The following is a 19,526-nucleotide window of genomic DNA, read 5'->3' on the forward strand; positions in this document are numbered from 1 at the left end:
AAAGTGAAAATATTTTAATGATAATGATGGTAATTTTTTATTTGACACTTTTTGTAATGCTGATGTTAAAGTCAAAAAGCATTTCTCTGTAATGGAAAAAACGTCTCCTTTTTCTTCTGACTGGGTGGTCAGAAGTTGGATTTTAGAAAAAATATATTAAATAGGGATTATACTGCCTTCCTTCCTTAAACCTCATAAAGCAATGGAGCAGGTGGGTAAGAAGAAATAGAAGCAATTTCTGGAAACAACTTTGGAGTAATGATCATAGAAGTTACAAATATCCAAGAATGCCTAAAGAAATGTATCTGTCCTTCCATACCCACAACACACAAATAGGATTTATAGTTAGGAGAGAAAGGATAGAGTCATCCAAGGTTCTTGTGATTGGTGCCGTGATAGAAGGATTGAGCTTTAGAGACAGGCTCACGTTCTCTCGAGTTTGTGGGTGAAGCTCTGAGTCCCTGGAGATTTAAGGTCAAATATTCATGCTCTCAGAATTATTTTCATAAGGAGGTATTCTTGATTCCACAGAATTGGGAGGTGAGGAAATGTCCTAGAAAATAAAACAACATTAATGTCCAAGAACAGGATCATTATCTCCTTCTTCTCCCATCCTTTCCTGTTATCATCATAATCATCAACAATAAAAAATTCATTCATTGATGATTACTGTGCCAGATGCTGTAAAGATTATATACACAGTCCTCACAACAAACATTAGAAGAGAATGAAAATATTATTTTCATCTTACAGTTAATATATCTAAAATTTAGAAAGAATTATTAATTTTCCCTAGGTCCTACAAGTAGAAAGTCACAAGTTATAAGAAAATAATTTCACTTAATTCCAACTGTATAAGAAAGTATGCTCATATATTAAGTACAGTATTTCCTCTTGCATTTTCACATCTAAATTCTTTTCTACCCTTCATTCCACCTCTAAAATTCATAAATCTCTAATTCCAGGAACTCCACAAGTCATTACCACATAAAAGTTTATTTCTAAGAGTCAGAAACAGCTTCAAACCCTACAGGGAGGCTTTGAGACCATGTGGATGATTACTCATTTGAAAAATCTCACCTCTCTTGAATTACAGCAGTTTGCTTTGCACAACATGGCGAAGGTAGAGGTGGTTACGCACAATTCCAGCGAGGTGAGAATCAGCAGTAGAGACACCATGCCCTAGGGGATATGATGCCTTATATCAAACCCAGTGGCAACATCCAGAGGAAAAAAAAATGTCAGCAGGAAACCAGACTACAACATCTCCCTCCCATAAAGTGGAACAAAGTGAACCATAAATTAAAGACACAAACACACATAATACTGTAGAAGAGATAGTATCTCAATCTAAAAGCATGAAAACATTTTCTCTGAAGAGAAAGATGTGTCACATTTCTATGTCAACCCATGTGAAGTAGCTACAGGGGGAAGAAGCTGTAGAAACAAAATTCTGACACTATCACTAACATCTTCCAATTTGAATAGTAGTAAACTAAGGAGAGGAGTAGGCAGTTTAGGAAAATGAACAAAAATGACTCTTCCACGATTTCATTAATAGCACTTCTTAGGGGTTTAGGCATTTACATTATCCCTAGAAACTAAAACACTATGCTGATATAAACACAAAATAAAATTATTGGGCTAGTGATTCTACCATTATTCCTGAGGCACCCAGAAGCAACCAAACAATATATCCCTGGAGGAAAAATACCACCAAATTCACAGAAAAATCAGACTCTGACAAATATAAATTTAGATCATTAAAAATATAATAAAGAAAATGAGAACACAAACTTCCATAAGTAGTATCTCACTCATAGGTGGGAATTGAACAATAAGAACACTTGTACACAAGGCGGTGAACATCATACACTGGGCCTGTCTTGGGGTGTGGGGATGGGGGAGGGATAGCATTAAGAGAAATACCCAATGTAAATGACGAGTTAATGGGTGCAGCACACCAACATGGCACATGTATACACATGTAAAAAACCTGCACGTTGGGCACATGTACCCTAGAACTTAGAGTATAATAATAATTAAAAAAAGAAAACAGGAAGCTTAGCAGTGGGTCTGTAATTAACGGTTCATAGATCATTGGGATGAAATGGATAATTCCAAAGGAAAATATTAACTTCTAAGTAGACCTCGGAAGAGGAAGAATTCTGAAACACAAATTTTTAAAAAATTGGTAAGATTAATAAAAAGCTTTCCTTTGAAAACACCATGTTCATTTCATTCTAAAGTGCAGTCCTTCAAAACTTCAAGTCATTATTTGAACATTCCAGATTGCAGAGAAAGTTGTAAATCTCTCAAGTTTGTTTTATTAAGCAAGGAGCTATGAAATGAAACTTAAAAAAAATCTCTCTGGGGAGTGTAATAGTAGTAGTCACAGTAATATTAATAATTGTGTAACATGATACGCTAAGCCTTGTTTTAATTGCTTATCATATGTTAACTTATTAAATACTCACATCAATCCTATGAGATGGGTACTATTGTTATCTCATTTCAAAAGTGAGAAAACTCAAGGGATTATCTAATTTGACCTTCATTATAAAGCAAACAGGCGGCAGACCTAAGATTCAAATTATGGGCCGGGCGCGGTGGCTCACGCCCGTAATCCCAGCATTTTGGGAGGCTGAGGCGGGCAGATCCTGAGGTCAGGAGATCAAGACCATCCTGGCTAACACAGTGAAACCCCGTTTCTACTAAAAAAACACAAAAAATTAGCCGGGCGAGGTGGCAGGTGCCTCTAGCCCCAGCTACAGGGGAGGCTGAGGCAGGAGAATGGTGTGAACCCGGGAGGCGAAGCTTGCAGTGAGCTGAGATCTGGCCACTGCACTCCAGCCTGGGCGACAGAGCAAGACTCCATCTCAAACAAACAAACAAAAAAAATTCAAATTATGGCAGCACGGTACCTGATATATTATTTTTCTGTACATTCTGGATTGTTTGAAATGTTTATAATTATACACATTTTTCAAAAACATACATTTGATATGGAGCCCATGTAATTGCATAGATCCGGTGACATTGAAGACTGACAACTCTTTAATAACTGGATATTAACTGCTAAATTTATTGAGAGATAAACAATCCCCACTAGTGCAATTGTAGCACTGGCAATGTTCATTCCAAAACTGCTTTGTATCTAAAAAAGAATAAGAATTTTCAATTAATATATGCAGCACATACTTCATTCCTTTGGCAACAAGTCATTGAAACAAACATTAACTGAATATCGTTTACACACACCCATTGATATCCTAGATGCCAGGCAAACATCAATGACCAAAGAAAGATTTTTGTCCCCCACCCTCCATGGAGCTTATATTCTAGCAATAAAAACAAAGAGAAAAGTAAACATACTAATAGGTAAATTACATAATATTTTTGAAAATGATTAAGTACTAGGGGCTAACAGAATGGGATAAGGAGAATCTGGGAATCCAAACAGAGGAGCGGGGGTTCTTGATATTAAACAGAAATGACACTAGGGAGAGGCATGAAAGAGCTGTGGGTGCCAGCCAAGAGTCTATCTGGGGGAATATCCTTGCAATTAGGGAAACACTCAAAGTCCTGAGGCCAGAATCTTCTAGGGAAGCAAGGGGGCCAAGGGTGTTGGAGGCACGAAGGCAATATTAGGAAATGAAGAAGAAGGAAAGTTAACCGAGAGCCAAAACATGTAGGGCTCTGCAGATCATGAAAAGAACCTTGTTTCTAACTCTAAGAAAAATACAAAGCCAATGAAGGATTTGGAGCAAATGAATGATATACTTGGCTTTATGGTTTCAAGGGATCACTGTTTCCAGCAAGGCAAAGAGAAGTTCAATGATAAAAGCTAGAAGCCCGATTAGGAGAGACAAGGTGGATTGGATGAAATGTCATCAATAGAAAGATGAGAAAAGGTCAAAATCGGATATATTAATAGCTTGAAAGTAGAGCCAGCATTATTTGCTGAAAAGTAGGATTCAGGATTGTGAAAGAAAGAAGACTCAGGGTTATTCTAAGGTGTTTGGTCTGGGAATCTAGAAGGATGATGTTCCCATCAACTGACATGAGGAGAAGGTTTGAGGAAGAAGACTGGGAGTTGAGTTTTGGATATTTACATGCCAGTCTGATGATCAGGAGAGACATCTGGGCTGGAAATACTTATTTCAGAGTTGTGGGCATATAGATGTTATATGAAGTCATAAGGATGTGTAAGATCACAGAAGAAGTACATATAGATTGAGAAGAGTAGGTGGCAAAGAATTCAGCTCTGGGGACCAGAACATTAAAAGGTCAGAGAGGAGGAGAGGAACCAGGAAAGGAGACTGAGATGGAAAAACCAAAAGATGGGAGGAAAACCAGCAAAGCAATGTATGCTGGAAGCCAAGTGAGGAAATTCCTGGAAAGAGGAGTGGGAGACTAACTATGCTAAATGCTACTCATAGGTTAAGTTAGATGAGGATCAAGAGTTGACCATTGTTTTAGCAGGGTGGAAGTTTTCAGTGGTCTTAAAGACAGCAGTTACAGAAGATAGTAGGGAATAAAATGAAGCCTTACTGAAGTGGGTTTCATTGAAACCGGTAGATAGAAATTAGAGAAAGAACATGATGATTCCTTTGAAGGAGTTTAACTACAGAAAGAAATATGAATGGTGCCTGTCCCTAACAGAGAGAAATAATGTCAAGGTTTTCTTGTTTTGTTTTGTTTTTATGTTGAGAACAGTAACTGGATGTTTACATGCTGATTAAAGACTGGGCAAGGTAACTCGTGCCTGTAACCCCAGCCTTTTGGGAGGCTGAGGCAGGAGGACTGCTTGAGCCCAGGATTTTGAGACCAGCCTGGGCAACATGGCAAGATCCTGTCTCTACCAAAAAAAAAAAAAAGATAAAAATTAGCCAGGCATGGTGGCAAACACCTGTAGTCCCAGCTATGCAAGAGGCTGAGGTGGGAGGATCACATGAGTCCCAGAAGGTGGAGGCTGTAGTGAGCTATGACCACACCACTGCACTCCCACCTGGGTGACAGAGTGAGACGCTGTCAAAATGTATATATATAGCGAGAGACACAAATTAAATTGATGCACTTGTATGGGGAAAAAAAGAATGGAATCTTATACTCAAGTAGGGAGATCAGCTTTAAAGAAAATCACAAAATTTTCCTATGGTAAGAGGCTAAAAGAAAAAATATATTGGTATAGATCTAGTCCATTAAGTAGTGGAGGTCTGAAAATTATCTTCTAATGGCTTCAGTTTTCTCAGAAGAGACAGAAAAATCATCAGCAGAGAGTACGGATGAGAGAAGCAGGATTGGTGTTTGAGGACAGAATAAAATGGTAAAATAGCTATCCATGCAGGAGGGAAAGTGAATGAATGGAGTAGGAAAGTGGAGTATCAGTGGCTACATGACTCACTAAGAACACATCATAGAGACTTAGCAGTTGTTTAGGAATAGAAGTTTGGACTTTCAGTTGTGAAACTAGTTAGTGGTGGGAGTTCTTACTTCCAAATAAGTAGAATTGGTCAAACGTGACAACACATAAAAATCAATAAGACTTTTTCTAAACTTCAGGTTCACCAATATTCAGAGCAAGCATCCTAGGAATGCATCCTCACAATGTATGTGATCTTCTGTTTACCTGCCATCTGAATACGTTAAGAAAACTAATTTTTCGTGCAGTAAATGATACTCAGTGTCTCAGTTGTATTCATGGACCCCTACTCTCCTACCATTTATGCATAACATATTTCCACTCCTCTGATCATAGAGAAAGCGGAAGTGCTACTTACCCATGTTCTTGTGCGTTTTCTCCCTGCTACAACAGACAAGGTTCCTGAACTACAAAACTGTTTGAAAATAGGAAGTAAAACAGATAAAGGAATATTAAGTCTCAACCATTTTCTTCTTGGCCCTCCCTCAATTAGCAGATATCCAGCAACAGTCATACAAACCTCCTTTTTAAAATTCACATCCTAGGACGCAAAATTGTACTTGATGTTGCTCATTTTATTTATTTATTCATTTATTTTGTCTTTCCATGCAATGAGTTTTATTCATCTTATTTTTTTTTATTTTTTTTTATTTCCATACGTTATTGGGGAACAGGTGGTGTTTGGTTACATGGATAAGTTCTTTAGTGGTAATTTGTGAGATTTTGGTGTAGCCACGACCCAGACAGTATACACTGCACACAATTTGTAGCCTTTTATCCCTTACCTCCTTCCCACCTTTTCCCCCTGAGTCCCCAAAGTCCATTGTGTCATTCTTATGCCTTTGCATCCTCATAGCTTAGCTCCCACTTATAAGTGAGAACATAAGATGTTTGATTTTCCACTCCTGAGTTACTTCACTTAGGATAATGGCTTACACAAGGATTTCATGACCAAGAACCCAAAAACAAACGAAATAAAATCAAAGATGAATAGCTGGGACCTAATTAAACTAAGGAGCTTTTGCACAGCAAAAGGAACAGTCAGCAGAGTAAACAGACAATCCACAGACTAGGAGACTATCTTCACAATCTATACATATGACAAAGGACTAATATCCAGAATCTGCAGTGAACCCAAACAAATCACCAAAACATAAACAAACAATTCCATCAAAAAATGGGTTAAGGACATGAATAGACAATTCTCAAAAGAAGATATACAAATGACCAACAAACATATCATTCACCTTTAAAAAACTGAACTATCAGGGAAGTAATAATCAAATCATCAAAGCTGAATGAATACATTTTAAAATCACCCCTATTTTTTCTGATTACATGTTGACCCAGATAGTGGAAATGATTCTACCGATTTTCAGACAGTAATCAGCAGACAAATTTCTTAACTCTCAAGCCAGGACTCTCTGCTGCACCACAAGGCAATTCATCAATACCCATTTTTCATTCAATTTTTAAAGTATCTATAAATGTAGCACATAGATATAAGATAATTTTTAGAACTTCATTTGTACTTGGTAAATGTGATTTCTCTTAATCAGAAAGAGGTTTCGGCTGGGCATCAGGGCTCACGCCTCGCAAATCCAGCATTTTGGAAAGCCAAGCCTGGAGGACCACTTGTGGTCAGGAGTTCCAGACCATCCTGGGAAACATGGTGAAACCCCATATCTACTAAAAATACAAAAACAAAAATTAGCTGGGCATGGTGGTGCATGCCTGTAATCCCAGCCACTCGGGAGACTGAGGCAAGAGAATCACTTGAACTGGGGAGGCAGAGGTTGCAGTGGGCAGAGATCATGCCACTGCACTCCAGCCTGGACAACAGATCAAGACACTGTCTCAAAAAATAAATTAATAAATTAATTTAATTAAAAAATAAAAAAAAAAAGAGTTCCTTGTTTCTAATTGGTTGTTCAAGAATTGCAAATCAAAACCACAGCCTGCAACCTTCCAATAACCTACAAACAATACTTTTGTCATCAAACACATCTCCAGCAGTGGTATCGAAGAAATAACACACAGCCAGGGGAGTATGAATACTCACAAACAGAGCACCCCAAAATGGGTAGCCTGTGTAGAAGGTGAATAAAAAGAAGTGCCTTTGGAGGTGGAACAGGTATTGCAAGGAACCCAGAAAGACACCGAAAGCCAGAATCATTGCTGCATTCAGGATCTGGATGGCCTGAAAGAAGAAGGGGAAAAAGGCATAACAGTCATATACTAAAGTGGACAGTGAAAATAGACCATTTTAATTTTTCTCACCAAGGAGATGTCGGTGCTTGAAATGGTTAAAGTGTCAAGCCTAAATTAACAGAACAAGAGCTTATCTGAAAGAGTTTTTTGTCCCACACTATCCGCACCAATTCCAGTGGCAGCCTTTCATCTTCACCTCTCCCCCACATTTCTGTTCATTCTCATGAACTCCTCTCGGAAAGTGGCAGGAGAGTAAAGGAGACATGGCAGGTAAGGTAGACGGAGTCAAAGTCTCTTCCCGGCATGCTTTCGGGCCATAACATGATGAAGGCAGACAGAGGATAAACCATATCATACTCAGCCTTTCTCTCAACCCAATTTTTTTTTTCTTTTTAAAACAGAGTCTCGCTCTGTTGCCAGGCTGGACTGCAGTGGCGCGATATTGGCTCACTGCAAACTTCGACTCCTGGGTTCAAGTAATTCTCGTGCCTCAGCCTCCCGAGTAGCTGGGATTACAGGCACCTGCCACCACACCCAGCTAATTTTTGTATTTTTAGTAAAGAAGCAGTTTCACCGTGTTGGCCAAGATGGTCTCCATCTCCTGACCTCGTCCTGACCCTCCCACCTTGGCCTCCCAAAGTGCTGGGATTACAGGTATGAGCCACTGTGCCTGGCCTCTCAACCCAATTTTTAAATTTAAAATATAAAATATAAGCCTCATAGAGCTCAGGCTCCTAAAATGACTGGTCAAAAGGCAGAAAACCAAAAATGAAGGGTCTTGGAATGCTCTCCAAGGCTTGATGTTTTCTACCATTAAAGAATGCCTCTGCATTTCTGCTCCCCAGACCTGTAATAAGTCCCTGTCTTTTCTCCAATTCTTCATTAACTCAGTTATAAATAACTCAGAATTTCCTCCTTCTCAGCATAAGCAAGGTTTTCCTCATGATACAGTTGGCTCTTGAACAACATTGGGGTTTGGAATGCCCACACCCTTCATGGTTGAAAATCCACATATAACTTTTGACTTCCCAAAAACTTAACTACTAATAGCCTACTGTTGACCAGAAGCCTTACTATTAACATAAACAGTCGATTATCACCTATTTTGCATGTGACATGTTATATACAATAAGCTAGAGAAACTAAAAACGTTATTAAGGAAATCATAAGAAAGAGAAAATGTATTTACTATTCATTAAGTGGAAGTAGATTATTATAAAAGTCTTCATCCTCATCCTCTTCATGTTGAATAGACTGAGGAAGGAGAGGGAGAGCAGGGGTTGTTCTTGCTGTCTCGGGATGGCAAACAGAGGTGGAAGAAATCCACGTGTAAGGGAATCCTCACAGTTCAAACACACATTGTTCACAGGTCAACTGTATTTATTTTCTTCCCTCTTAAATCAATGTTTAAACTAAGGCTGACTTACCCCAAGAACTTGTAATTTTTCTTTCTGATAATCTTGTGATCCATCAATGGGCCGGTAGACAGAATTATTCAGCTGGTCTCGTCCCGCCTCACTGCCTGGGGTACCGTGGGCAGAGGCTGACCCCAGTTCTGCATTATCGACTACGTGGGAGGCCATTGGGGGTTGTTTATCGCTGTAATAGAAAAGAAATCCAAAGGCTTCATGCTTTCCCTTTTTCCACTAGCTACTAAAATTTCGAGTGTTCCAGAAGGGTTCAATTCTGTCCATACATTAAGATGACTCCCCACAAATGGGACACCAGGGCAGTGTAACAGAGTTTGTACAATATTCAATGCTGTCTTGCCTTGGAGTAGTAGACCTCATCGGGTCATTGTAGCAGGCCTTGGTACTTCACTCAACTTTGGAATGGTAAAGAGCAATTTCTTTCTCATTTTGCATGCACTGATATATAGTCCCTGCCTTTCTTCAAATCAGTCGAGGGCAACCAGACATATGGTTCCTCTGAGCAGTGGTCTCTTTATAAGAATAATGGCTTTAGCCAGATTCCAGTAATAATAGTAGGTGTCATTTATTTAGTACTTATTACTATATGCCAGGCACTGTCTAGATGCTGTGAATGTATTAATATATTTAATCCTGTTATAATATTATTATTATTATTCCCATTTCACAGATGAAAAAAAATTGAGGTATAGAGAGATTGAGAAACTTACCCAAACTCATATAGCTTATAAATCATTCAGATTCTACTAAAAACATTCTACTCTGAGGTCCAATATTTTTCAAATCATTACATTATATAGCACTATATAGAAGATGTCTTTCTGAGTATCAACATAGCATGAGAGAGTTTAAGCACTATGGAAGATCCAAATTCAAATCCAGATTTCATCATTTACTAGTTGCATGGCCTTATAGTGGGAACCTCAGTTTTCACTTCTGTAAAAATGGGAGTAATTTTAATTTGATATTAACATTGGAAGAGTTGACTTTGATAATGTACGGGATTCTTAACCTACGAACAGATGGTATCAACTTTTAACTTATACGCTGCCTTCTGACAAAAAGGACTTCAAGTTTGTATATAAGAGTCACAAAACAACCACCTCAATCATTACAGCTAAAAAATATGTATCACTAAAGTATACACATAATGCTTACTTTGGGCTTCTGAATGTTGGGCAGTGTAACTTCCTAATTCATAGTACCCTCCAACATGAAATAGTTGCAAAATGCTTATATGCTTTTGTAAGTGATGAGGGACATGGCATGAGATGAACCATAAACACATGAAATGATGCTGTATTCTGCCAAAACTATTGATTGGGTTAAGAATAAGATAGTAATATAAATCATTCTACCATGAAGAGACATGCACGTGAATGTTCATTGCAGCACTATTCACAATAGCAAAGACATGGAATCAACCTAAATGTCCATCAGTTGTAGACTGGATGAAGAAAGCGTGGTACATACACACCATGGAATACTATGCAGCCATAAAAAGGAATGAGATCATGTCTTTTGCAGGAACATGGATGAAGGTGGAAGCCATTATCCTTAGAAAGCTAATGCAGGAACAGAAAACCAAATACCACATATACTCACTTATAAGTGGGAGCTAAATGATAAGAACAAATGGACACATAGAGGGGAACACACACTGGAGATTATCAGAGACAGGAGGGAGGAGATCAGGAAAAATAACTATTGGGTACTAGGCTTAGTACCTGGGTGACAATCTGCACAACACAGCTCTGTGACACGAACTTACCTATATAATGAACGTGCACATGTATCCCTAACCTAAAATAAAAGCTTTCAATTAAAAAAAGAAAGTAAAGAATTGTATCTTAATTTCTACTTTTTGTTATAAACTATATACCAGATTCATTTTTCTAGTAACTTAATTTTTTTGTTAAACTAAGTACATGCCACTTTCAGGATGTTTACCTTTCTGATACTCTGTTCTGGGGGCATGTATGACCCTCATTTAAGTGTGATGACAGATTTACTAAGCACTGACTTAAAGTGAGAGTCAGGTCATGTTTTATTATTACACTGGGAATTGCTATAAAAGTTCATAAAAGTTCTCTACCAATACTGATAAAACATTTATTATAAATGTCATAAAATTTTCCTACCAATACTCCTCATCAAAGTTTCCTACCAATATTGATTTTCATGCTAAGATTAAATTACATTCTCTATGTATTTAAATATGGATAAATGTGAAATGACAAGGAGCCCTTAACCTCCCATGTTCAACACTGCACAGAACCCAAGAGCGAGGGAAGATCAATCAAGTTTAAAGCAAACTCTATATGAATGAGTTTCTAATGTAATTATCTGCAAGAAGTATAAATAAGAACAGCCAAAAAGCCAAGACTTCAAATTTATCCACCTGGAAATTTGTATGTATTTTGGATTAAATATCTAATGAACTAAGATGCATGCAATATGGAGAGTGTTGCTGCCTTATGACCAGATAATCTCTCTCCTGTGTCTCCTGCCTCACCCCTCACCGCTCCCTATCTCAAAATTCCATCCAGCCTTGTTTTATTGATTTGTCTTCCTTCAGAAGTTCCAAGTCCACAAATGTCTTCAATCCTCTGTGCTATCCCACTATTCCTGAAAGACAAGTCCCCTCAAGCTTCACCTGGATAATTTCTGCTCTCCTTCCAGACTGATTTTTCTTTTTTGCGATGGAGTCTTGCTCTGTCTCCCAGGCTGGAGTGCAGCGGCCCAATCTTGGCTCACTGCAGCCTCTGCCTCCCAGGTTCAAGCTATTATCCTGCCTCAGCCTCCCAAGTAGCTGGGATTACAGGTGTGCACCACCACACCCAGCTAATTTTTGTACTTTTGGTAGAGATGGGGTTTTACCATGTTGGCCAGGCTGGTCTTGAACTCCTCACCTCAGGTGATCCTCCCACCTCGGCCTCCCAAAGTGCTGGGATTACAGGCATGAGTCACTGCGCTCGGCCCTTCCAGACTGATTTTCAGCCCACATGTCATACTTTCAGGACATTGTTTTTAGTCCTGGCCAAGTCTGGAAGAAGCATGCACCCCTTTTGTTTGCTCTCAGAATTTCCTCAACTTTCCTTCTCATACCACTTAATCAGCCTGAGCGTTAATTGCCTGGATACTTACCTGTTACCTCGTTGTCTACTCATCACTGCAACTCCAGTGCCTAGCTCAGAATCATCAGATGGCAAGCAGTTAACACATGTTCAATCAGTAACCAGACTTTCGGTCCAGTCCCAGGTAGCCATCCTCATAAATGATAATGGAAAATATCTCTGCAAGCACTGGAGCCTCTCATTCCAAGAAACTCCAAGAGCATTTCTGAAGGGACCAAATATCTAACCAAATTATTTAACTTGATTTGTTTCAAATAATCAAAATAATCAGGGAGAATTTTCAGCCTTCAGGTGAAACAAACTATGTTTTCTAAAATTTGGTGAAATCAGTTATCTATTTGTTTTAAAAAAAAAAAAAAAATCAGAGAAATGGTCCAGGTGCAGTGGCTCACGCCTGTAATCCCAGCGCTTTTGGGAGGCCGAGGCTGGAGGATCACGCAGTCAGGAGGATCATGAGGTCGGGAGATTGAGATCATCCTGGCTAACATGGTGAAACCCTGTCTCTACTAAAAACACAAAAAATTAGCCAGTTGTGACAGCACGTGCCTGTAATCCAGCTACTCAGGAGGCTGAGGCAGGAGAATTGTTTAAACAAGTGAGGCAGAGGTTGCAGTGAGCTGAGATGGCACCACTGCACTCCAGCCTGGGCAACAGATCAAGATTCCGTCACAAAAAAAAAAAAAAAATCAGAGAAATGTAGATTTTCTAGGAAACTACCAGTTAAGTTCAGCTCTCCAGCTCTTAGTATATGGCAGGCATTTGTTCTAGGGCTTTACTCATGTTTACTAATTTAGTTCTCACAACAGCAGATGAATGGGTACTACTGTTATGATCCTTTCCATCTAACAGACGAAGAAGCTGAGGAACAAAGAAGTTAAGTAGCTTTCCCAAGCCCACACAGCCAGCAATTTGAGAAGCTAAAAATCAGAACCTGGCAATCCATCTCGAGTTATCATTACACTCTACTGTCCCCTGAGCTATGCTAAAATGCACTTTGCAGACCCCATACTTCAGGCATATCCAGACCACCCCTCATTGTCAGAGCTGGCAGACAAGCTCAGGTGCAGCCAGTGGGATTAATGTATCTAAGAGGTGTGTGTGCCTGTGTGTGTATCCCTACCCACATTTTCCCAAAGAAATTGCTGTATTATTATGTCTAACACTTTCTATCATGGCTCCAAAGGAATCATCACATCCTAAAGAGAAGCCATGCTCACAGTTAAATGTTCCAAACCTCTGCACAGCAACCAACCAGAGACCTTTGCAGACATCCCCAGTAGTCCACTGGGAGGCATTTTAACAAAAGATGCAAAAGAAAGGGGAATGTCTATGGAGAGGGAATCTATACCTTGGAGGCTTCAGGCTTTGGCAGACTGCTTTCCTCCCAAGTCCAGCTTGTCGCAAGTAGAAGATGCTCAGAAAAGATCGCTACAGCATCTTTTCCCGATAATGGAAGCCTCCACAGACTTAACGTTACCTTTACCTTATGCAACACTTTAGAGGACTCGGTGAAAATGTTTTGCGAGCTGACTGACCAGTGTGCTAATCACATCTGCATCCGGGGCCTCGCTGATCCATTGTGTTTCCCAAGGGCTTAGTGATGATTAGGAAACTGGCGTGAGGGGTAACTGTCTTCCGGCTTTCAGATGTTGCTTAACACATTGTTGGAACAGGAAATACAAGCAACAAATATGGGTAGACAAGTGGGAAGAGGTTGTGGGATGGAGGTAGAACAGAGCTAGTTGCATAGCAAGAAGAGATAAAGTCACACCGTCAGAGAAGCATCTGGAGGAGGGAGGTGGACACTCAGGTACTTCTTTTACATGATGTGCCAGCAACAGTGCTATGTACCTTATATGCATGATGACATTCAATTCTCACATGCTTAGAGAGGTTACTTTGCCAATATCACAGATATAATAATAATGCTAATTATTGTTTAAATGTATTAAATGATTACTACGTACAGGTCATTGTTCTAAAGGCTTTACATATGTTAATTCATTTCATCCTCACAATAACCCAGGACCCAGGTATTACTATTAACCCAATGTTATGGTAGAGAAAACTATGGTAGAGAAAACTATGGTATAGAAATGTTACCCAGCTTTCCTAAAATTTAACTGGAAAAGTCCTGTGCAAAATCTCTCTTTTGTACAATGGTGAAGCCCGAAGTGTGCCAGTTATCCTAGTATGATTGTTAAAACCCCTCCTTTCAGTTTCTTTTTGGTTTTTTGTTGTTTGTTTGTTTGTTGAGATGGTGTCTCTCTCTATCGTGCAGGCTGGAGTGCAATGGTGCGATTTTGGCTTACTGCAACCTCCGCCTCCTGCAAGCAATTCTACTGTTCCCACCTCCCGAATAGCTGTAACTACAGGCATGCGCCACCACACACCCAGCTAATTTTTGTATTTTTAGTAGAGACAGGGTTTCACCATATTGGTCAGGCTGGTCTCGAACTCCTGACCTCAGGTGATCCACCCACCTCAGCCTCCCAAAGTGCTGGGATTACAGGCATGAGCCATCGCGCCCGGCCTCCTTTGAGCTTCAGAAGTGGCCAAATTATACACTTATCCTAAATAAATGTTCTAAAATAGGTGATAGAAAGATCAGAGCCAAGTGACAGGGAGTAAGGAAGTGGGTAACATGAAGATTCAAACCACAATCCTTATGAAGGTCACAGGGCCAGGCCTGAGAGAAAGGCCCAGAATGAGGGCACAGCCCGTGATCCATGCCCCAGGGGAGGCTGGGAGACAGAGAGGAATGTTCACAGCAAGGAAAGAGAGGTCCTAGTCCTACAAACAGGAGCATTAGTGGGGACCTGATCACAGGAAAGAGAAAGAGGGCCAGACACCAAGACCAAAGCATAGTGTGTGGGGCAGAGATTGTGAATATGAAATGAGCGGGGGCCCAGCTGGCAGAAAATGTCTGCACAGGCGCTCTGCTGGGAGAGCTGGCACCTGAGCCCTAGGGCAGCGGCTCTCCAGCATCTACGTTTAGGAGCGAAGGAAGGAACTGAGGAAAGAGAAGACGGAGGCAGAAGTCAGAAGGAAATAGCCAAAAGGAAGGTGGTAAAAATAAGATCCTTCCCTCCCCGTTTTAGCCAGAACCATTGCAAATGGAATACTGAAGAAGAAAGAGATAACAAGAAAATGCCTTCAGTGAAGAAGAGAAAGAAATCTGAAGAAGGAAAGAGTGGATGCTTTCAACATGCTCGTTTTGAATTTAGAGCTGTAGAAAAAGCCATGAAAGGAAGTCACTTAAACTCTAAGACTGCAGTTCTCCCATTTGTAAATTGAAGACCATAGTTTCCACTTTGGGGTAGAAAGTTCGAATGACAGAATCCATGTAAAGGTCTCAGTAACTAAGATCTTCACATGAGTTCAAAATAAGCAATAAAAATGATTGGGGTCTTTCTTCAATTCCTTAGAGAGAGGATGATTGTTGAGAAACCACTTACAAAGGAAGAGTCACAAATAAAAATTTAATATACTTACCATGGGCAACATGATGTTTTGACATGTGTATATTTGTGAAGTCATTACCACAAAGCAGATAATTAATCTACCCATCAGATCACATAATCATCTTTTTTTTTTCCTTTGGTGGTGGAGAGAACATTTAAGGTCTCCTAACAAACTTCAAGTACACAAAAAGATCCCCAGAATGTATTTATCTGATTGTACCTCATTAAAGTGGACAGGGGAAAAAAGTAAAATAAATATATAAAAACTATTTTTTTATTTTTATTATTATTTTTTGAGACAGAGTCTCACTCTGTCACCAGGCTGGAGCGCAGTAGCATAATCTCAGCTCACTGCAACCTCCACCCCTGGGTTCAAGCAATTCTCCTGCCTCAGCCTCCCAAGTAGCTGGGACTACCGGCGCACACCACAACGCCTGGCTAATTTTTGTGTTTTCAGTAGAGATGGGGTTTCACCAGGTTGGCCAGGATGGTCTTGATCTCCTGACCTCATGATCCGCCTGCCTCGGCCTCCCAAAGTGCTGGGATTACAGGCATGAGCCACTGCGCCCGGCCTGGCTTAATTCTTAAATGTTTATGTGAATTTAAGACAAATTACTTCCTCTTTCTGAGCATCACCTACAAAATGAAATGGCAGGATTTTATCCTTTTTAAAGGCTGAATAGTATTCCTTGTGTATGTACACCACATTTTGTTCGTTGATGGATGCTGGGGCTGACTCCATATCTTGGCCATTGTGAGGAGTGCTGCAGCGGACATGGGAGTACAGATAGTTCTTTGACATACTGATTTCATTTCCTTTAGATATATACCCAATAATGGGATTGCCGGAGCATACTGTAGTTCTATTTTTAATTTTTTGAGAAACCTCCATAAAGTTTTCCATAGCAGTTGTACTAACTTACATTCCCACCAGTAGTATGTAAGGATGCCTTTTTTTCTACATCCTTGCCAACACTTATCTTTTGATTTTTTGATAGTAGCCATTCTGACTAGAGTGAAGTACCACATGATCTCACCCATAGGTGGAAATAAGTAGAATAGTGGTTACCAGAAGATGAGGAGGGGCGGGAATGGGAGGGGAGGATGAGGGATGCTGAGGGATGCTGAGGGATGCTGAGGGATGCTGAGGGATGCTGAGGGATGGGTCAACAAAGCTAGAGTTAGGAGGAATAAGTTCTGGTGTTTTATTGCATAGTAGGATGATGAAAATTAAAAATAATTGTATTATATATTTCAAAATGGCTAGAAGAGAGGTTTTTGAATATTCTCACTAAAAGAAATAATGTTTAAGGCGACAGATATGCTAAGTACTCATTACGTGATTTATACATGTATTGAAACATCACATTGTAGCGGATAGATACAAGTATGTGTAAATCATAATTTGTTAAAAAAAAAAAAAAAGAGAAGAAAACAAAGAGAAGAGGTTTTAGAGCCACCCTTCTAAAATCCAGCCACATCATCACTCTTTATCTTGCACATATGTATTACCTCACACTCAATAATTTACTTTGTTTTTAGCAAACATTCACCTGCCCAATATTCTCTCAAATCGGTTTATATAAAATAATTTGACATCCATGTTCAAGAGAAACACTATTGCTCAATTTTAAGTTTTATTGAGAGTTGTGTAACTGCTTGAATAGCAATTGTTTCCTAGAGAACTAAAGTTCAGCAACTTAGGAAGATTCCAAGCAGTAGAGTATAGTGGCTAATGTACAAAGAGAGAGTATAGAGACAGATCTAGAGGCAGATTGCCCGATTTTAAATCTTGAACCAACACCGACAAGTTGTATGATTCAGGCAAATGATTTAACCTCTGTTTGTTTGCTTATCTGTAAAACTGGGGTAATAGTGATATCTTTCTCTCTTTAAGAAGATTAAATAATTTATCGCAATGTACTTGTACCATATTCTGACACTTAGGAAGTCCCATAGAAGTATTACCTCTTAGCTGCATATTAACTGCCAAAGACAGATGTTCACTATGACAGGTTCAAATTCTTTATTTGACAAGTAAACAGCTATAGGCAGCATTTTATTCAAAATGGAATAGTATCACTTTAAGTAAAAATAATAATAACCAATATCTTGGTAAAATGTGCTTCCAGGAGGATGTAGCATCCAAAACATACATTCAACAAACTATTGAATAGCCAATGGCACAGTTCAGTTTTCACCCTTGATATAAGAAATCTACCAAAATTAGAAGTATTTTTGGATATATTACACATATAGACTCCCTGTTTAAAGAAAGGAAGCTGTATAAAGTAAGTGTTAATAAATAATCATTTAATGAATGCTTTTAGGTGGCAGAATAACTCTTTGCTTAACCAACTCAACCAATCATTTTGAGTGTGGAAAAAACATTCTGAGGAAAAAGGAAAACCTAACATCAAATTTCAGTTAAGGGAGTGGTTATTTGAGCTCTAGAAAATAAATTGAATTTACTTCTGGAATAATCTAAATAGGTAGTCACATTGCATTATTGTTAGGATTCAACTTTACTGATTAATAGGAAAGTCTACATGAATTAAAATATCTGCACATAAAAGGGTTTTGCCTTTCATGAGAGTTAATATGTTAAATTTTACACTATGCTCAAAGTTTTGCCTCCTACACATTTAAATGTCTCTCTCTATTCTTTATTCTTCCTGAAAAATATTAGAACATATTTATTGGAGGTTCACATCAATTAGATCAAGTCATTGTCATTGAAGACATATTTCTGAATCTTCTACACAGAACAGAAAAAAACTTAAATGTATAATATGAATTACCTAATAATGTTAAATTAATAAGCCATACCCCTACTGAATACAAATATTTAGAAATACACATTCAGTAATCAACTAATCAGGACCTTTACTGAAGTAGGGTTTTTAGAAACCAGAGACTTCAGGAGAGATATACACTAACTATATTTTTGCCATGAAAAAACAAAACTGTTTTCCTGCAAAATACATAATACCAGCTTCAAGTTTCCATTTCTCCTTTAGTTCAGAGCAAGTTTGACTAGAAGATAATAATCCTAACTCTTCTGCTGTTGTCTGAAAGTCAGCAATAAAAGGACTAGGATCCAATTTTATTTCATTCTCAGTAGAAACTGGTGTAAGCCACACTGATTTCCTAAAGAAAAGGGAAACAGAAAGCAGATAGTGTTGGCACACTTGGGATCAAGTCAGTTTTACCGCTGTTTAATATCATGATCATTTTCAGAATAGTCATTCAGGAGTGTGGCATAGAGCCAGCATACTACGCCTTCTAGATCCTCGTGAACTCTTGGTATAGGATTTGAGCAGATAGGCTTACAAAAGAGCTAATTCCACATAGTCTCCCCATGATTTCTGCATCAAACATGGAGTGGAAAGATGAATGGTCTTAGATAACTTGTAATGCTTGCATTAGAAGAGTACCAATGTACCCAAAAAAACAGACTCAGCCAAATGGATCCTAAGAACAGTAAGTAAAAGCCACCAAAGGCTTAATCTGACCCACTCTGATGGTGGCAAAGTTCTATATGTCAAAGTGAGTAAGTGAATATGAGAGAGAGAGAGAGACGACAACATCAAAATTCACGCACCCAAAACCTAAACAGACAACTTTGTTGGCCAAGTCTTCATTTTTTTAAGGAAAGTAGGTTTCAAGCAACATAGTATTTTACTATCAAAATAGGAATATCTATTTATCATTATTACTCTGGTAGCCTACAGAGGCAGTAGTTCTAGGGCATTAGATCAGAACTCTGTGTTGCTCCAAGCATTGGGTAGTTACAGAATTGAAAACATATGTATGTGTGTGAAAGATAGACAGAGACAAAGAGATGGAGACGGAGAGA

At 39.0% G+C, this 19,526-nt stretch overlaps 2 protein-coding genes across 5 annotated transcripts in view; both read right to left on the minus strand.

The window, feature by feature from the left end:
* On the minus strand, window positions 1-13,699 carry MS4A3 (membrane-spanning 4-domains, subfamily A, member 3 (hematopoietic cell-specific)). 4 transcript variants are annotated; one of them, XM_011974350.1, is made up of 7 exons: window positions 13,552-13,621; window positions 9,064-9,235; window positions 7,488-7,625; window positions 5,784-5,840; window positions 2,999-3,157; window positions 1,081-1,182; window positions 1-553 (listed from the first exon to the last, which is right to left on the minus strand). In XM_011974350.1, exons 2-7 carry the CDS (start codon window positions 9,217-9,219, stop codon window positions 476-478), a joined length of 690 nt encoding a protein of 229 aa, XP_011829740.1. In that variant the 5' UTR covers window positions 9,220-9,235; window positions 13,552-13,621; the 3' UTR covers window positions 1-475. The 4 variants fall into 4 exon arrangements, with proteins under 4 accessions (XP_011829740.1, XP_011829742.1, XP_011829743.1 ...); XM_011974352.1 differs by lacking the exon at window positions 9,064-9,235 and having other exon boundaries at window positions 13,552-13,598; XM_011974353.1 differs by lacking the exons at window positions 7,488-7,625; window positions 9,064-9,235 and having other exon boundaries at window positions 13,552-13,699.
* Window positions 13,700-17,728: 4,029 nt separating this feature from the next.
* OOSP2 (oocyte secreted protein 2) overlaps window positions 17,729-19,526 on the minus strand; it is an 8,036-nt gene continuing 6,238 nt past the window's right edge. The window contains exon 4 of the mRNA XM_011974354.1: window positions 17,729-18,817. Within this exon, the coding sequence (XP_011829744.1) occupies window positions 18,607-18,817 (211 nt within the window). The 3' untranslated portion in view covers window positions 17,729-18,606. The remainder of the gene's footprint in view (window positions 18,818-19,526) is intronic.

The sequence above is a fragment of the Mandrillus leucophaeus genome, unplaced genomic scaffold (genome assembly GCF_000951045.1).
Source record: "Mandrillus leucophaeus isolate KB7577 unplaced genomic scaffold, Mleu.le_1.0 Scaffold1443, whole genome shotgun sequence".
In the NCBI taxonomy this organism is placed as follows: domain Eukaryota; kingdom Metazoa; phylum Chordata; class Mammalia; order Primates; family Cercopithecidae; genus Mandrillus; species Mandrillus leucophaeus.

Bases quoted from the DNA above. Each gene is read 5' to 3' on its own strand.
- MS4A3 (XM_011974350.1), bottom strand. From the start codon at position 9,219: ATGGCCTCCCACGTAGTCGATAATGCAGAACTGGGGTCAGCCTCTGCC. The intron at 5,841-7,487 runs GTGAGTATTCAT...ATTTTCAAACAG, and splicing joins CATTTTGGGGTGCTCTGTTT to TTTTGTAGTTCAGGAACCTT. The intron at 3,158-5,783 runs GTAAGTAGCACT...ATTCTTTTTTAG, and splicing joins GAAAACGCACAAGAACATGG to ATACAAAGCAGTTTTGGAAT.